Raw genomic sequence first — 16,284 nt, 5'->3', positions numbered from 1 at the left:
CACATGGTGCAGTTGGCATGGCTGTTAATAGTCTGCCTGGCCGGTCATGAGTTGGGAACACTGTGATAACGTTTCTCGGACACTTGGGAATCACGTCCTTTGTAGTTCTGTCTCTCTTATTGTGTAAAAGCCTTTCTGTGGACATTTCAGGCAAGGTATGCAACCAGCAATAGTCTGGACCAGTCTGAAACTTCCTATTCCTCCCTGCTATTTAAATTAACATGATGAAAGTATCCTTATCCTATTGGATCAACAGCAAGTCTGGCCTGATGTCAGTGGTGCTGAGTTTTCACCACAGTTCTGTCTTTCCCTCCTAAGGCCAGATTTTACATGTGGTTATTAAAACCACCAACATAGTGCTTAGGTTTGCCAGCTGTGTGACAGAACGGATGCAGGTGTAAAGGGTGACTGCACTTGTAAATGTTGTGTAAGTACGATTTCCGTGGTTTTCTGGTGGCCCTTTTTTTGGTTACCGCCTTTCCCACTCCCTGGTACAGCTTGTCAGTGGTGTCATCACGTGAATACTGGAGCAGATGCTGTGACCTAGCAAGACCTCTTATGTCCAACTTTGCATTAGAAATACTTGCGGTGGATTTGAATGCATTGGGTCTGGTTTTAAGGCAAATATGTAGAGATGCCATTTTTCTGCAGGGTTGGCCTCTCGCCGGAAGGGGACATAAGCAATGCGCTCGTGTTTCGATGTCGTGCGTGTGAAAAGCTGTGAAGTGCAGCCTCTGTAGTGAGGTCAGCAGAAAGCCTGCCCAGAGCAATAGGTGAGCGAGTTGCCCCCCCAGCCCTCGCCCTATTCCCCTGGTTTGTGCAGCCCCACAGACACGGCTCCCGAGGGATGTGTGCCCTATTTGCTGACTTTCCCTTGCATTAAATGCCTTGTTCTTGTCTTGCTGCAGCAAGTGCCTGTCTCGTGGGCCTGGGCGTGCTGGGTGGCAGGGGGCACGCTGCTGTCGTATCCCCTGTCCCAGGGCTTGCTCTCCTGGGGTGACCTGAAATCGTCCTTTGCTCGTTCAGGGATGTACAGAGACACAGAGGAGGAGGTTGGTGAGAGCTGGTTGCTACTCTAAAGCCATAAAATCCAGGCTGATGGATGTGTTTGTGCATCGGTGATGCTAGGGTATAATAATATTCACTGCCTACACCTGTAACACGTGTATTGGGTCCAAATACCAACCTGTGCCATCCTGCTGCTCTCTGCTTCACAGCCCACTTCTTGATGCGAACCACCTCAGCGTTGTGGAGGGTGCAGGGGTGGGAGCCGGTAGGTGGCAATGTGTGACCAGACATGGGGAGCCGCCCTCTGGTTTGGGGGTTTTGGTGGTTTTTGGCGGTTTGTGTTTGTTTTTTGTGTTTGTTTTTTGTTTGTTTGTTTGTTTTTTTTTTTTTTTAAGTCAGAAACTTCTTTATGATGTTGCAAGAGGTGTTGGGGTACTTGTAAATTAATGTTAATAATGGCAGTGGTAAATTCATAGAGTTTGTTGGGGAAAAGTGTAACAGAGTATGCAACAATCTATAGCTAGGCTCTGCAATGAGTTATTATTGCTGTACTGCAACCAAGTGCCTCATGTTCAAACAGAAAAGAAATAGGCCCTTCTCAGAGACACATGTGTTACAAAGATGAAGCAAGATATTCAGCTGGATCTCTGTGTGAGAGCGAGGAGAGATGCATGGGAAGGAGGTGCTTTCACTGAACTTCTAGATCCCAGTGCCAAGAACAGCTCCACTCCATGAAGCAGAGAGCAGGTCTTCCAAAGGAAGAAGAGAGAGCCAAGTTCCCTCTATGTTTATTTACTTCTTTGTTCCTTGTTTACCCAGAAAAAAGAACTCTTCCATTTCCCATCTCATCTGACCTGCATAAACTGATGAGGAACCTCACCTTGACTACTGGAGAGAACTGTTTCTTACAAGATGGACTTTTTTTATGCCACTCTCCAAGATCTCATTTTCTTTCTCTTTCTACTTCACGGCCTGCCCTTGGTCCTCCTTCTGAACCCCTCTGGCTTCTCCCCTTTGCTTCTTTCTTGCTGTCTGCTATCTCAGTTTCTCTTCCATCTTCCTGCCCCTCTTGCTGTCTGTTGTTCTTCCCTCTCGCCATCCTCCTGATTGTTTTTCCTACCCCCTGTGTCACTCCCTCCACCTTTGTTTTTTTTCTCTGGGGCCTTTCTCCCTCCGTCTGGATTCTCTCCTTTTCATCCATCCCACAGCCATTATTTCTGCTATCTCTCCAGTCTGTATTTGCTGCTCAGGACTAGACACCTATGGAGTGACTTACAGTACAAGTGAAACCACACAGTCTTGAGGCAGCAAGGAACTGAACACTGGGAAGAGTCTGGGAGGTGGAACAGACTGATCTGACTGTTGGCATCAAACAGCAAGACGCCGTAGTGGGTCCTCAGCATTTCCCTCCTTATTCTGTTGAAAGGATGGCTGCCCTCTCTAGAAATAACTGGTAGAGATTCAGGGCTAGAAAAAGAAAGGGACACTGGGGAAAGAGGTGGAGGTGTTCCTTGTGACTCAGAGCCCCTTCTTGTTGACAGCTATGTCTTTGGAGGAAGGTTCATGCAGCTTGGTGGGAGAGACACTCTTGTAATTCCAGCCTTCATGGGACAAGAAGCAGAAAAAGAAGAGCAAGGCAAGTTCAATGCCACAGAGCAGGTGTTTGCTTCTTGCTCAAAATTAAATCGTCTTTACGCCCTGATACAGAAGACAAATTGTCAGCTCTTCCCTGTTGTCTTTTTTTTTTGAAGTTGGAACAAAGCCTGAAGTCTTAAGCATGTTGGAATATCACGTTTCTCAGGGAAAAGCGTCTTAATAAATTTCAGTAGAGCTGAAAATTAAAAAAATAACTTGTGCAACTTAGAAACATGTTGGGGATGAGTAGTCTGTGCACAGCTGCTGATTGTAACTGTGCTCCCAGGATTCCCCTGTGTCTTCTAATAATAGAAAGCTGTGGGTTTTTTGTTGGTGAGCCCTGCTGGAGTTCTCTTTGTTTACCAATAACTGTAAGTCCAGCTTTCACTTATTCAGTGGTCATCTCCCATCCTTGTACGTGGAAGTGATTTACCAGTTGAAGTTTTGCTGCCCTAGTTGTATGTCACTACAGTTCTAGCTGGCATATACATCTCCCTACATTTGTTATTTTGTGGAACTCCTCTCAGACTAGAAACAGAAAATACTTGGCATACAGATAAGACTTTTCCTTGTCTAATTGCTTCCGAGAAATATGCGATTCATGTGTGATTTTCCTGTGAACTTCCTACCTATGACCTACGCTTGTCAGATTCACAAGCTATATGAGACTGGACCTTATCAAGACTTGCTTAAGAGAAGTCTGTGTTGCTGTGGGTAGCCCAGCACGCAGCGTGACACCTTGACTTCAGTTCTGTGCAATAGAGAGCATGCCAGGAAATGGAAGCTCCATTTTTCACATCAAATCTCACATTGAAGATCTGAACAAGAGAAAGCTTGAACTGGTGTATTACAACCATCGAGTGAGGGTTTATCAACCTTTATAGTCCCAGTGATCGACTGTGACCATTAAGAGACCAACAGCGATCTTTGCGAGAACTGTAACAACAGTTCAGGTTTTCTACAAAGATCAGAGTAGAGGTAAGTGTGTTCTCCCTAGGTCATAACCCTTGCATTTCAGTTTGATGTTCTCTGCTCTTTGCTGTTTCCTCTTCTAGAGAACTAAACTGAGGAAGCTGCACTTTCTGAAAGTGGCCAGATACCAGCAGTAATCAAAGGCATCACAGTATGTAGTTTGGCTAGTGGCAAGTATTTTAAATACTGCATTGGGAATTGATAAGGTTCTGACAATGATAAAATCTATTCACTGCATTAAAAAAATCTGTTTCCTCTTGCTGTGAAGCAAATCCATTGAAGTGTAAAAACTGTGACAATTGATATAGACTCCAGTGAAGTGGTTTGGCTGAAAGCAGATGCTTGACGACTCAGTGCGCTTTGGAATAGCCTCCAAAACACCATCCCTGTACTACTTTACATTCGCCACATGAGGGACAATGTGGTCTTGTCTCCTAGGTATATAGTAGCAATTCTAAATGTGTTGGATTATCAACATTTTGCATGAGCTGCTATTTTGATAGCAAGGAGCTTAAACATTGCCTTCACCGGGACCAGGATTTTACCTTAGAGACTGAAACTGCTCACTCTGTCTGGTTTGACACCATGTAGGTGGAGATAATTTCATGTGTACAATGCAGACTGAACAGAACCAACCTTTTAAGCTCCCTTCAAAAGCAGCGATTGAAAAAAGAAAGTTATTTTGAAGACTTAAAGATAAGCACTAAAATAAACTATCTTTTGTTGATACATAGCAGGACCAGGGAATATAACGATTTCCCCCCCCCCTTTGTATAGATGTTAAGGTGTTAAAGATTCCATGTTGTGTGCTGTGTGGCAATAAAAACTCTATTCCATTATCTCAGTTTATAGCATTTAAGGGCACCCAGCTGTGAGAGATGCAGCCTGCCTTAGAGGTACATGACCCTTTTTTTTTTTTTCTTTAAAGATATATATGATTGTGTCCTGAACTACTCTACCTGTGATGTCTTTATGTTGTGGAGCTTCCTGGCACAATACAACACTATCCTTTTTCCTCAGAAGTAGGCTTTAATTGTAGTTTCTAGTGAATCGGTTTGGTATCGCTCTTGCTTTTTAGCTGGCATCCTAAAACTAAGTGACCAAAAAATAGACCTGAAATAGATGTGAACCTGGCTGAAATAAATCTGAGCCTTTCCACAGAAAGGGATCTAAGGTGGAATAGAGGCAGAAAGAGAAGACAGGAGGGAACCAGGTTTCAGTAAATATTCTCACTTTGGCATCTTCTGTCTCACTCTGGATTACACTGACTGTCGCCCTTTCAGATTGAGCCATTGTAACCCGCTGTGTTTCAGAAGCCTTGCTGGACTGTGAGAGAGAGGATTTACCCAAGGAAGCAGGTGCCTGGTTCATCTTTACCTTTTATTGTTCTGGTAACCCTGGAGCAGTTGCTGTCTGATGATCGTTTAGAAACAAGGCAGTTGTATTACCGTAGGCATACAGGCTCCGGCTGTAAATTGGCGTTGAGAGGTGGTGAAGGCCCTTCCCTCTTGTGCATCCCCTTGCTTGGGACTAGGGAGGGTCTGTCCCTTGCAGAAACTGGTGGTGATGAAAACAGTAGGATTTCACAGCACAGGGAGCATTGGTTTATGGCTCTGTGTATAGTCTCACAAGGGAACACTGTTCAATAGGCTTCAAAGTGATTCAGCCATGGCATAACCGTGGCTGTGGCCACATGTAATATAGCCTGTAGCTCTTTAAAGAGGATTAGCCTTAGATCAGTGGCAGCATTCATTGCTGGATTTCATGTAAAGTAGAATATGCTAATGAAATGGAAATGTCTACAGCAAACATTGCATAATATTGTAAACTTCAAAACTGAGCACTGTGTCTTGATATCTCTGCTGGAAGTCAAACTTTCGTATTCTGTTTGTTACTTGGAGAAAAAGTGAAGTTTGTAATACTGCCGCAAGCCCTCTATAGTACCTTAAGATCTAGTTTGCAGTTTTACAAGCAAAGTTAAAAAGATAACAACAAACATTTGAAGGTAGCTTTTCAAACACTGTTGAATGCTTTAATGATGTCATAGCTCTCCAGTAGAGACAAAATCCACCGCATCTTAGACTGTCTTCATTTGGGTTTTCTGCAACAGGCATAGGCTTGGTTTGATCCTGCATTCTCTCCCCATCGGCCCTTCCATTGATTTAAACACCATGTTTGGGCTTACAAGAGTTTCAACATCAGTCCTGCAGAGAGACAATACTTCTGACATGCGTTTCTGAGCTATTTCATCTTTTTTAGGCACTTTATGTCTGTACTTCAGCCTCAATTGGCAGTCCAGTAGGCTTGATTTGGCTCTCCTATTTCAGTTTTATGCCAGTCTTTTGAATGCTTGAAGTTTAATATTGTATATAGGTAAAAAAAGCCCCCAAACTTCAAGGGGACCTGTGATTCAAACTGTCTGACTTGAGATGTTGTGGAGAATTTTATCTGCAGAAGATTGTTTTAGTGGGAGCACTGGGAAATCCCTGGCCACTTTTAAAAGCCTCGGTTGTGTTGTTGCCTGTAAAGGAACTCATTCTTACTGTATTAATGCACTGTGTGTAGTTTATTAAACCTAGATTCATCTTTATATTTAATGTCATGTATTTGTAAGCTTCACAGGAAATTTGTTACCCTGATACGAAGCTGACTCAGTGCCTGGACTTGAAATCTTTGCCCATGGAAGCATTTAGATCTGGTATGGGTGCTTTCCTCCTCGGACAAGTAAGCAGGCATTCACGTGAGGCTCCGTCTTGCCAGCCCAGGGATGCGTATTTGTGGCCTGGGGTTTGACACCCACACAGCACATTCAGACGAATGCTAGTTATAAAATACAGTGATAGACATTATATACCCCGATGGGCTGTTTTGCTTTTGTGTACTTACAAGTGATGACTTGAAGTGCCTCATCACAGTCTGCTGGGGAATAGAGGTCCAAAGAAAACCTTTGGGAAGAAGATCCTTCTGGCTCTGTTTCCAAAACGTGCGCTTTCATTACTTAGTAGTTTTTTCTCTCTGCACAGCTCCATATCTTAGGATTTTGTTGTTCTGGGATTTATTTTTTGTGATGGAGGATAGTTTTGGTTTTGTGGGTTTGGGGGTTTTTTTATTTTGCCATTTGGAAGGGTTTTTTTCTGTAGACGTGGAGGGTGGTGATACATATTCATGAATTAGAAGTCTTTCCAGCCCCTGCTCGCATTGACAAAGACTTAGCTGTTTCACACAGCAAGCTGACTGGAATTGTGTGGGGCCTGCCTGACCAGATTAGAGCAAACAGCAAGCTTATTCCTCCAGTCGTCAGGCCTCCCCTTCCTAACAATTTCCCCAATTGTCATTTTGACAAGGCTGTCATTAGGTGATGGCTTCTTTTGGCCGTTTTCAGATAAAGATAATTTCCTTAACTTCCATTTTATTTGACAACAAGTAGTTTGGGAGAGAAAGGAAGTGCTTCAGTAGTTTATGGATTAAGGGTTTGTCACTTCAAAGGCATCTTTGATCTAAAAATATGTGCTGTACCAAATTCATTATGTCTCTTTTTTTTAGAACATTTTAATTTATTGATCTGTCTCTCAATTATTCTCTTTTTTGCATCCCCTAGTAGTACATGAGATAGCAATGGTGAGGAGAAAGCACCCAAATGGCCTCTCTGAAAAGTCACAACCGGGGCAAAACAACAGGTGCTTTTGTTCGGCACCCAGTGCCGGCTCTGTCGCAGATCTGGTTTTAGCCAGAGGTCCTGCCCGCTCCTGCCATGGGAGGGCTGTGCAGCTGGGTGTAGAGCTCGGTGAAAAACTGGGAGACAGAGAATACCTTTCATATGGTTTATTGCATGTTTTGTATTTGTCTGGGTTCCTCCTCTGGTGTAACTGAACGGCCTAAAAACATGGATCTCGGGCAGCGAGCGTTGGCAAACTGGAGTTTGGGTAGTTTGGTGATCAGTTTTGCCTCCCGGGGACCCCCTTCTGCCTGCTCCATGCGGTGGGCAGTTGCTGTGTGGTTTTGGCTTATACAGCTTTTGGTGGGTGATCTCCCCCCCACCTGCCACCCCCTGGAGACCCTGCACCCTGACTGGTCCTACAAAAGTGCTGGCAAACGACCTTCTCTGATTAAGTGTAGCTTTGAAGTTGAGCTCTGCAGCTCCTTTTTTTTTTTTTTTTTTCTTTTAATAGGAGTAACTTTACTGAAGCTCTGTTTTGTGTCTGTGCTGCACTAAGAAATCCCAAACCTCATTCTAACAAACAAAACCAGAAAAGCTCTTTTCCTGGTCTGTTTGCAGGTTAAATGCTCTTCCACAAAGCACTAAGCTCGGCTTTGGAGCAGGCAGGTGCGGCGGCCGGTGGGGATGTTGCTTTCCCCCCCCCCTCCCCCCTATGGTTTATTTTAGGTACTCCTGCGAGAAGCTCCCAGTTGGACTTGATGATCCTTATGGGTCCCTTCCAGCTTGAGATATTCTATGATTCCTGAGTGCAGGTCTGCCGGTGTAGGTGATTCGCAGTGCTGCAGGGAGAGTGGGATGTGGTGGAGGTTTGAAGATGGATCAAGAGCCGGGCTTTTGCAACGCCTGCCTTAGCTGTGTCAGGCACCGGGCTTCACTTGGACCCCTCCTCTGCTGTTTAGGACTGACTAAACTCTGTTCTTTGCTATAGCAGCGTAACTCCATCACGGTAGCCCGTTACACTAGCCTTATGCAGGTTTAGCTGAGGCTGGGCTTTGTTCTGTAGTAGTATTAATATCTGTTCTACCTAATTACTTCATTTTTTTCTGTAGTGTTACTTCTGTATTATACGCAGCCAGCTAACCACCTCCTTGCTGCTGGAGGCTGTTCTTGATCCCATTTCTAAACAGAAGCACTTCTGGCTGGGCTAGCTGTGCAGAGGCTGGCTTTTTTTTTTTTCTCTCTCTCCTTTTTTTTTTTTTTTCTCCTTTTGCCTGCTAATTGGCTGAGACCACCAGAATTTGGAGGACACAGATGTCACTGATAGTTTGCCTAGGGAGCACATTCATGCCCATCTGTTGCAGTCTAGAAGGCTGTTCATATATCCACAAGGCCTTCATTTAATTCTTGTCAGAAAGTAATGTAAATCCAGTTTACCTCAGAGGTCACAGCCAAGATTTATGCCAATGAGCCCCCTGCAATTTACACACACTGTAGTTGTATAGGATGAAAAGAAAGCCTTTCATGTTGGTGCATATTAACAAGAAAGCTTGCCTTAGGAGAGGCTTTTTGATTGAGGTTCTTCCTTATTTTAATACAGCCAATGCCAGTTGGTATATCCAGCTTTACCAAAAGAAAACATCTAATCTTTAAGCCAGTGAAGTAAACTAAATAAATAAATAAATAAAGCCCCTAGCAAATCGATTTTTTTTTTTTAACCATCTTTTCTCTTTCATGTGGCAAAGCCTCCTCGTACTGAAAAGGTAAATGCTCTAGGAAAACACAAGCATATGTGCATTGAAATAGTCAGGAAACCGAACCTGCTTTCTGTGGAAGACGATATTAACTCAATCACTGAAACCTTTGCTAAATTATCATAAGCATATTTTCTTTTTTTTTTTTTGTTTGTTTGTTTGTTTTCCTCAAGCTACCAAATCTGAAAATAAAGTTGAGCCTGTTATTTTTGACAGATGTAATGGGAAGGACTCCAGAAAGCTTGTGTACAAATCCACAGGAGGGAGAGCAGCTGAGGATGCCGTATGATGTGAATGCTCCCTGTTACCTGCTGAGGAAAAAAATACCAGCCTCAATGTTTAATTGCTCTTCTAGGGACACTCTCTTGCAATTTTTTCAGTCTCCCTACGGAAAGCAAGGGGAGACAAAATACCATAGTGTGGAGTGAAGATGAGGCCATAACTCGATCAGCTGCAGGAGAAGGTGCAGCTAGAATAGATCCAGCACTACCTCAGCATCATAATTTCATCCCTGTCCTCCTTATTTAGCAAGAGACTATACCAGCTAAAAAAGCTTCCCTAAAAATTAGCATAGCTTCATTGACTTTAGTGAAGCTACATGTAGATAGGCCATGATACACGGCAAGCTGCTGTGTACAGGCTTCGTGTTGGGCAGTTAATTACTTGATTAGAACAGGGAAACTGGATTTCACAGAGTCAGAGGCAAGGATTCCTATCCCAGCACGCGTGAAAAATGCTGTCCTGCTATGTGGTGTTGGCATGGCTGAGGTGTACGGGAAAGCCCGTTGCATTAGAGCGGAAGGAAAAGCTGGAAGTGCAAGCAGTGCAGATACTTGAATTGAAAATTAGCTGTTAAAAAAGAAACACCCTTAAGTGTTTATGGTTATTAAAATTGCTTGTAAGAGCAGGCAGAGAAAAGTAGCACACAAAGATGGGTCAGGATGTGCCAACAAGATTACAAGGGGGTTTCAGAGTTGGGCACCTCTGCTTCTTTAGGCCCAATGTAGTTTGAGGGTGTTCCTTTCACTTATACTGACTCCCCTCGGAGGGATCCTCTTCCCTTTTCCTCCTTCCTTTTCCCTAGTTTGTCCAGCCGGTGGATTTTACCTTGGCAGACGCTTTCAATTGTTATAGGCATGAAAATCGGTATCATTTGCACGGTATCATAATGACCGGGGTGGTTTGGGATTAGGAGGGAGGAGAGCAAGGCATCGAAATGAAAACAGGGCTCAGATTCTAAGTTCCAGTGTAGCACTTAAAATAATTAAAATGTTTATTTGAAAGTCAAAACAACCTCAGTCATAAATAACTATCCATTCCTCGATTGATTGTGTCGAGTCCCAACCGAGAGCTCTGGGAATAAGGTTTATTTGCTCCCTGTTGGGATTAATCCATAAATGTAGTCTCCACATGGAACTCATCAGGTCTTTGCTTCCTCTTCATTAGTCTCCCTGGAACTGGAGGGTAGCCTGAATAAGATGAAAATTAGGATAATATATTTTCAGAGAGAAAAGGTCTGGCGATCTCTAATTTGTGTTTCAGCACCATAATGCTGTGGAAAATTTCCCAAATGATGTTGTCTGAGAAACCAATGCTTGTTATGCTTGCCGTATTTGAAGTTTGAATGCGGCAATTACATCTTCTTTTTCTTAAAGCCTCCAAAGCTAATTGCAGTCTTAAACTAGCTAGATTGACTCCCAGGCTTCCTTCTGTCCACAGTAGAACTTAAAATTCCTTTCTCTTGACAGATCTTTTGGTCTTCTAGCCCAAGGGCTCTGAAATGTCACAGTATGGCCCATTTCTTATTAAAGAGATCATTTCACTTTAGCCCACCCAGTTCCTCCCTCCCTCCCTCCCTCTTGTTTTGAACCCCAGCTCTGATTAGAGAGCAATCACAGAAATATACTTTCCCATCCCCTGCGACTTTTGTAATTTTTTTTAAATCATATTTGATGCAAGAAGTTATTTTAATCCAGGCTCCAACCAGAAACGGCACAATTTTTTTTCATCGTTTCTGTTTTAAAGTGTCCTAACAATTACATCAACCATTTAAAAACACTCTGTGCCCAAAGCTGGAGTAGAGGAGCTTTCCTGTCACCAAAAAATGCTCAAGTCCTCAATTTGATGCAAAATTGTTTTTATTATGTGTTTTGAAAATGGTAGCTACAGCATTTGTTAGTGCATCCTTGAAAGACATTTTTGTCTAAGCAGTTTTGCAGCATATCAAACTGCAATTTTTACCACTTCAAAACTGTAGTCTCCTTAAAGTACTGTTTGTTGGGATTTAACGGTACTTTAAGAAAGCTAATTAGTAAGCATTGAGAGGATTCTAAAGGCCTCTAGAAGTTTTCACTGGTTCTACTGTTCGGCTTTAGTCTCAGGTTTGCCCCAGGTCCGTAAGCTGCGTGCTTGGTTATTTTCACGTCCCAGCTGTCATTCAATGCTACAGCTGTCACAAAACACAACTTACAAAGTGGCATCTGTGTAAAGGATGCTGCTGTACTTTAAAGCTCCTCGGTGCATTTTAAGCTGATTTTATGATGCGAGTCATTGCCCCTAGTGATGGGTCTCAAAAGGCTGTCTTCCTTCTGAGTACTAATGTACATTATTGCACTTTTCTGTATGGTTCCAGCACTTTGTTGTCGTTGCTGTTGTAAATCATTATTTATTACTCTAAGTGTCCTTGCTGTTTATTCAGTTCTTTGGAAAAATGTACTTGAAGAAAAATTTCTCGCTTGCTGACATTCATATATCACTGTTGTAGATCTGGCAGTTTCCCGGTGAGTTAAATCTTTACAGTCCTAGGAAGCCAAGTGCTGTACTTCTACACTAATTTAAGCTTCCCCGCTAAGCCCCATCAGTTCTTTGTGAGACTGGCAGTCTGTGTGGCTCACAAAGCCACGGGGCCCTCCTGCTTACAGTAAAGACCCAATGTGGTCTTCCAGGCTGCAGCACTGCAGCCCTCCAGCCTTTTCACGAGCTGGCTTTAAAAGGCTAGTTTTGGGCTCTGGACTGCAACATAGATAAGTTGGAGCATGTCTGTAAGCTCCCTTGGATGCTCTTAGCGCCATGTTATTTCTTGTAAAGGCGATTATCCCAGCACTTGTTTGCTTTAGTGCATCTTCATAGAAAATTGTGTTTATGAACATATATTTACCAGGGTTGCGAGATGGCAGTCGGGCACAGGCTTTCTCCAACATGCTTCTGCATGCTCCTGAAGCTGTCTTCTCTGCTCGGTCGGACTAATGTTCACAGTAGATCTGAGATATGTGTATATGTGCTCGGCGGTTGCTAGAGAGGACTCCCTGGAAAACGAGATTTTTGAGAAATCAATTACACAAAGGAGTGGAGTCAGGGCCAGATGGCAGGGATGCTTCATCCCAACCTGGGAGGCACTCGTGGGACGGCCGCACACTCGTTCCCACAGGGCTGGGTAATCAGATAAATCAATTAGCAGATGTCAGTGCAGTTAACAGAGCAAGCAACACTAGCATAGGTGTGTTGCTGTGATTATAGCAGAGGGGGCTCCTTTTCTTTTCCCTGATGGATAACCAGCAACTGGATCAGCTTTTCTAGACCTAGCAGGGTAGGAGGAGAGGACTTTGCTTTTCCCAAGAGTCTGCTCTCTGGATGTTGTCACCAGGTTCAGATGTCTGTCCTTGCCAGCCTGGAGGTGCTTAGGGAGAGGGGACTTTTGGGAACTAGCATGTGGACTGGGACCTTGTGCTGGGAGCAAATCCCATCAGTGTGGTGGATTTTTTTTTAGAATGATCTTACCCAGGGACAGATGATTCAGCCTCATCTCCTGGGTGGACTTTGGACCACGCTGTAGATGTGTCTCCAGCCCTGTCTCTGGCCCTGTCTCCTTTTGCTCCTGACAGGAGCCCCTAAATGGGCCCTGTGCCTGGTCCATCCCTTTGCCATGTGGGGGGCGATCCCAGCACCCCATTACCAGCACCCAGCTGTGCTCCCCTGGCTCAAACCCTGCGGGACAGTGCCCTGCGTGGGGTGGCCCTGCTCGCTCTTACTTGGAGCTTAAAAAGATAGAGAACCCTTTCTGGGTTTTCCTTCTCCTTTGTTTCTTAATGTCCTATACCAGGATGGAGAGAGAAGCGCTAGGAGAGGCCTTCAGCTATAAATTCTGCATTTGTGGGCTGTCTTTTAACTTTTCTGTGCTTAGGAATTGTATTGTTGGACTGTGTTGACACCTGGATGTGCACCTGTTTTCTGAAAACACCTCTAAATCCTCTCCCAGGAAGGCATTTATAGTACAAAAGTGATTGAAGGAAAGGAAGGTAGAAATACCAACTTGGGCAGAGCTATGAAGGGGACAGAAAATGGCAGAAATGCCACCTCTCTTTTGTTGGAGGGATGGGAAGTGAATCTGAGTGCAGACTTTAACCTGCTCTCATTATAAGAACTCTGACCTGTACTGTATATTTTACTTGATTGTTTTTCCTGGTGGGTTAATTTTTTAACAGCTTTCTGAGCACAGCGTGGATTGGCTGAGAGTCGCAACCACAGCAATGAAACCTGTGCCGTTCCTCAGGGCACTTTTCCACTACATGGGCTTTTTATTTGTTCATACGGTAGACATCTCGCAGACCCTGACAAACTTGACCTCACACCACCCGAGGTTTCTAGCTGTCCATTGAGAGGCCCAGCAAACAGGCCCCATCTCAGCTGGCATCTCTGTTCCTCTCTCGTGTAAGTGACAAGGAGAAGCGAGGCACAGCGTATGTGACTTGACATCACCAGGACATCAACAGCAGAGCTAAGAACTGAAGCTAGCTCCTCTGTATCTCGATCTGACGCTGTACTCTTGAGACTCACTACATAGGGAGTTTGACTCAGTGATCCTTAGGGGTCTCTTCCAGCTTGAAATATTCTATTATTCTATTCTGTGATTCTCATTCTTACTAGAGGATGGTTTATACCCTCCAGAACGTGAAGACTACAGTCTGCTTTTGCAGCTAGTTTGATACGGTGCCAGAACCTTCTCGTGCCATGCTCCAGAGTGCAGCTGGAGTGGAAGCCCTGCTGAAGTGCTCCACGGTATGGATTGCACAGAAAGAATTGAGACCAGCAAAACACCACTGCAATCGCGAAGCCAAGCCTCAGATGCTAAGAAATGTTGAGTGTTTAACAGTGTTAGTCTTGCCTAAGTTTTTATCTATGGGTCTGCACCTAGGTGATCTTTTGCTTGGCCACCCTGCTCTCCAGTTGCTCTTACATGCCTGTACTCCTACTCTCAGTCTCCCTTTTACGGCTACTTTTTAAATTTCTTCTTTCTCTGACATTTGTCTGCAGAGTCAGTTACAGCCCCACTGACTAGCTCCTGCCTCCAGGCTCTTTGCTGATGAATCCCATCTTTTGCCCTGCTCCACCTGCCCTTCCATGGCAGGCTCTCTGATCCTCTCTGCTTTCGCATGAGTGCATCTCTTTTGCCCTCTGCTTTTCAATCTGGCAGCTTGCTCTTACTTGGTGCCATTGAGAACACAGGCTATCTGCCACCAGCTCCGGGATCTAGTGATCCTAGAGCTGCAGCAGAAAGGAAAAAAAAAAAGGTCTGGAAATTTAGCTGCAAAAATGTAAGTAATTTCTAGTCAGCAGAGCAAACTGTGCTTGTATGTGTGTTCCTTTGCACTCCCCTTCCTCCTTCGTAGCCTTACTGTTTCCCCTGTTTTAGAGAGGTTTTCACAGAGGCTGTTTCTGACTGCATCGCTTCAAACTGTGGGAGTAGTTTTCTAAGTGAGACCATCACCAAATTGGTGGAAAAAAAAAAACCCAAGTATTTCTTTTCTGCTTTGCTTTTGAAAGCTGCTCGACTGTTTTGGCAGATGCTGAGCCAGATACCTGGGATGGAAATTGTGGGGGATTTTCTGCATCGCCATTGGCAATGTCCTAAGCACCTGAAGGACTTGCAGTAGAAAAGTTACGGCAGGCCAGACAGCCGCCGGGTGAATGTACAGAGAGCTGGCCTTGTATAGAAGTAGCCCGAGCAGGTGCTGGCAGACCTCTGCTACTAGGGACTTCCCCCAAAATCAGTGTAGTAACTGGAAAGGATTTGGTGTTGGTACCGTGCACATCACATGCGAGTTGCTCTACGGTGATTCCAGAGCCTGTGCCTGGCTGCCAGCTGATCTCCTCAGCCCTGAGCCGTGGGTGCTCGTGGGTGCCCCGAGGATGCTCAGCAGCACCCAGGTGCCAGGAGTGCTCCCTGAGGGTGGGGGCACGAGGTGGGCGGCCTGGGGAGGCAGAGGGATGACATTGGTACGGGAGGTGGGAAGGAGGGGTTACCAGGTTTGGAAAGGCTCCTGAGAGCTGGTCTGATTGTAGGAGACCCAGCTGTGACGAAAACGAGCCTTGTGTGTGTTTGGTAAGATGGTCAGAAGCCCCTGTCCGTTCTATCTGGTGAAGCTATGATTGACTCCAGCGCTTGTCCTGCGGGCCCGTGGCTTTACGCTAGGTCAGCTCCTGCTGCATGCTGCAGCGTCCACAAATAGACTTTTCATTCCGGCGGGCTCCTTCAAAGTTTGTTTTTGCTCCGCTGCCTCCACCAAACCGTGGTAGGACACCGTATTGTGTGGCAGGAGCAGGGCTGGCGTGAGAGGAGGGGAGAGCGCAATGTGCTCCCCTGCCCCAGGGTAAAAGAGACGGCCCCTGTGGTCTGGCAAACGCGGGCAGCATCCTCCAGCAGTTCAGAGCACGCAGGGCTCTGCCATTCAGTCCCGGCTAACAGTGTGCGACAGCCTGAGCCTCCCAGGTGCAAAGGGCTTCGGCACAGCCTGGCTAGTCACTTCCCTGCTTGGCGTTTCACAGCTCCATTGAAGAGCCTGTCCTTTCTCCCTGGCACCTCGGAGATGTTTGCCTCGCACAGTTTGTCACCGAGACCCTGCAGTAATTTCACACACTCCTCTAATAAAGTCCTCTGAGGCTGTCATGTATTTTCATGTATTTCCCCTATTATTTCTCCCTGCTTGAGCCTTTCAGATAATTGATGATACTTTAGTTAATCATTTTCCCCCTCCTTTGTTCGCCAGGTACCTCAGCCTTGAAGGGATCCTTTTCATTTAGAATCCGTGTCTTCTCTTAAGTAATTGATCACCGTGCACCCGGGGACACCCAATTCACAGCCGAGTGGGATCAGCCTTCATGAATAATCAAAATGCCGTGGCCACGCTGCTGCAGGAGTGCAAGCAAGCTCTGGACACGCTCCTGTCGGCAAAGGCTGACACGGGCGAGGAAGACGAGCGAGAG

The 16,284-nt window shown here is 45.1% G+C and overlaps 1 protein-coding gene across 1 annotated transcript in view; it reads left to right on the top strand.

Annotated features, from left to right (window-relative positions):
- The first annotated feature begins 16,179 nt into the window (after nucleotides 1-16,179).
- ALPK1 (alpha-kinase 1) overlaps nucleotides 16,180-16,284 on the top strand; it is a 29,511-nt gene continuing 29,406 nt past the window's right edge. Inside the window, exon 1 of the mRNA XM_009702472.1 lies at nucleotides 16,180-16,277. Within this exon, the coding sequence (XP_009700774.1) occupies nucleotides 16,180-16,277 (98 nt within the window). The remainder of the gene's footprint in view (nucleotides 16,278-16,284) is intronic.

This window comes from Cariama cristata, unplaced genomic scaffold, assembly GCF_000690535.1.
Source record: "Cariama cristata isolate BGI_N322 unplaced genomic scaffold, ASM69053v1 scaffold13866, whole genome shotgun sequence".
Taxonomy (NCBI): domain Eukaryota; kingdom Metazoa; phylum Chordata; class Aves; order Cariamiformes; family Cariamidae; genus Cariama; species Cariama cristata.
The sequence above is the reverse complement of the archived record's forward strand: the minus strand, read 5'-3'. Positions and strand labels throughout refer to the sequence as shown.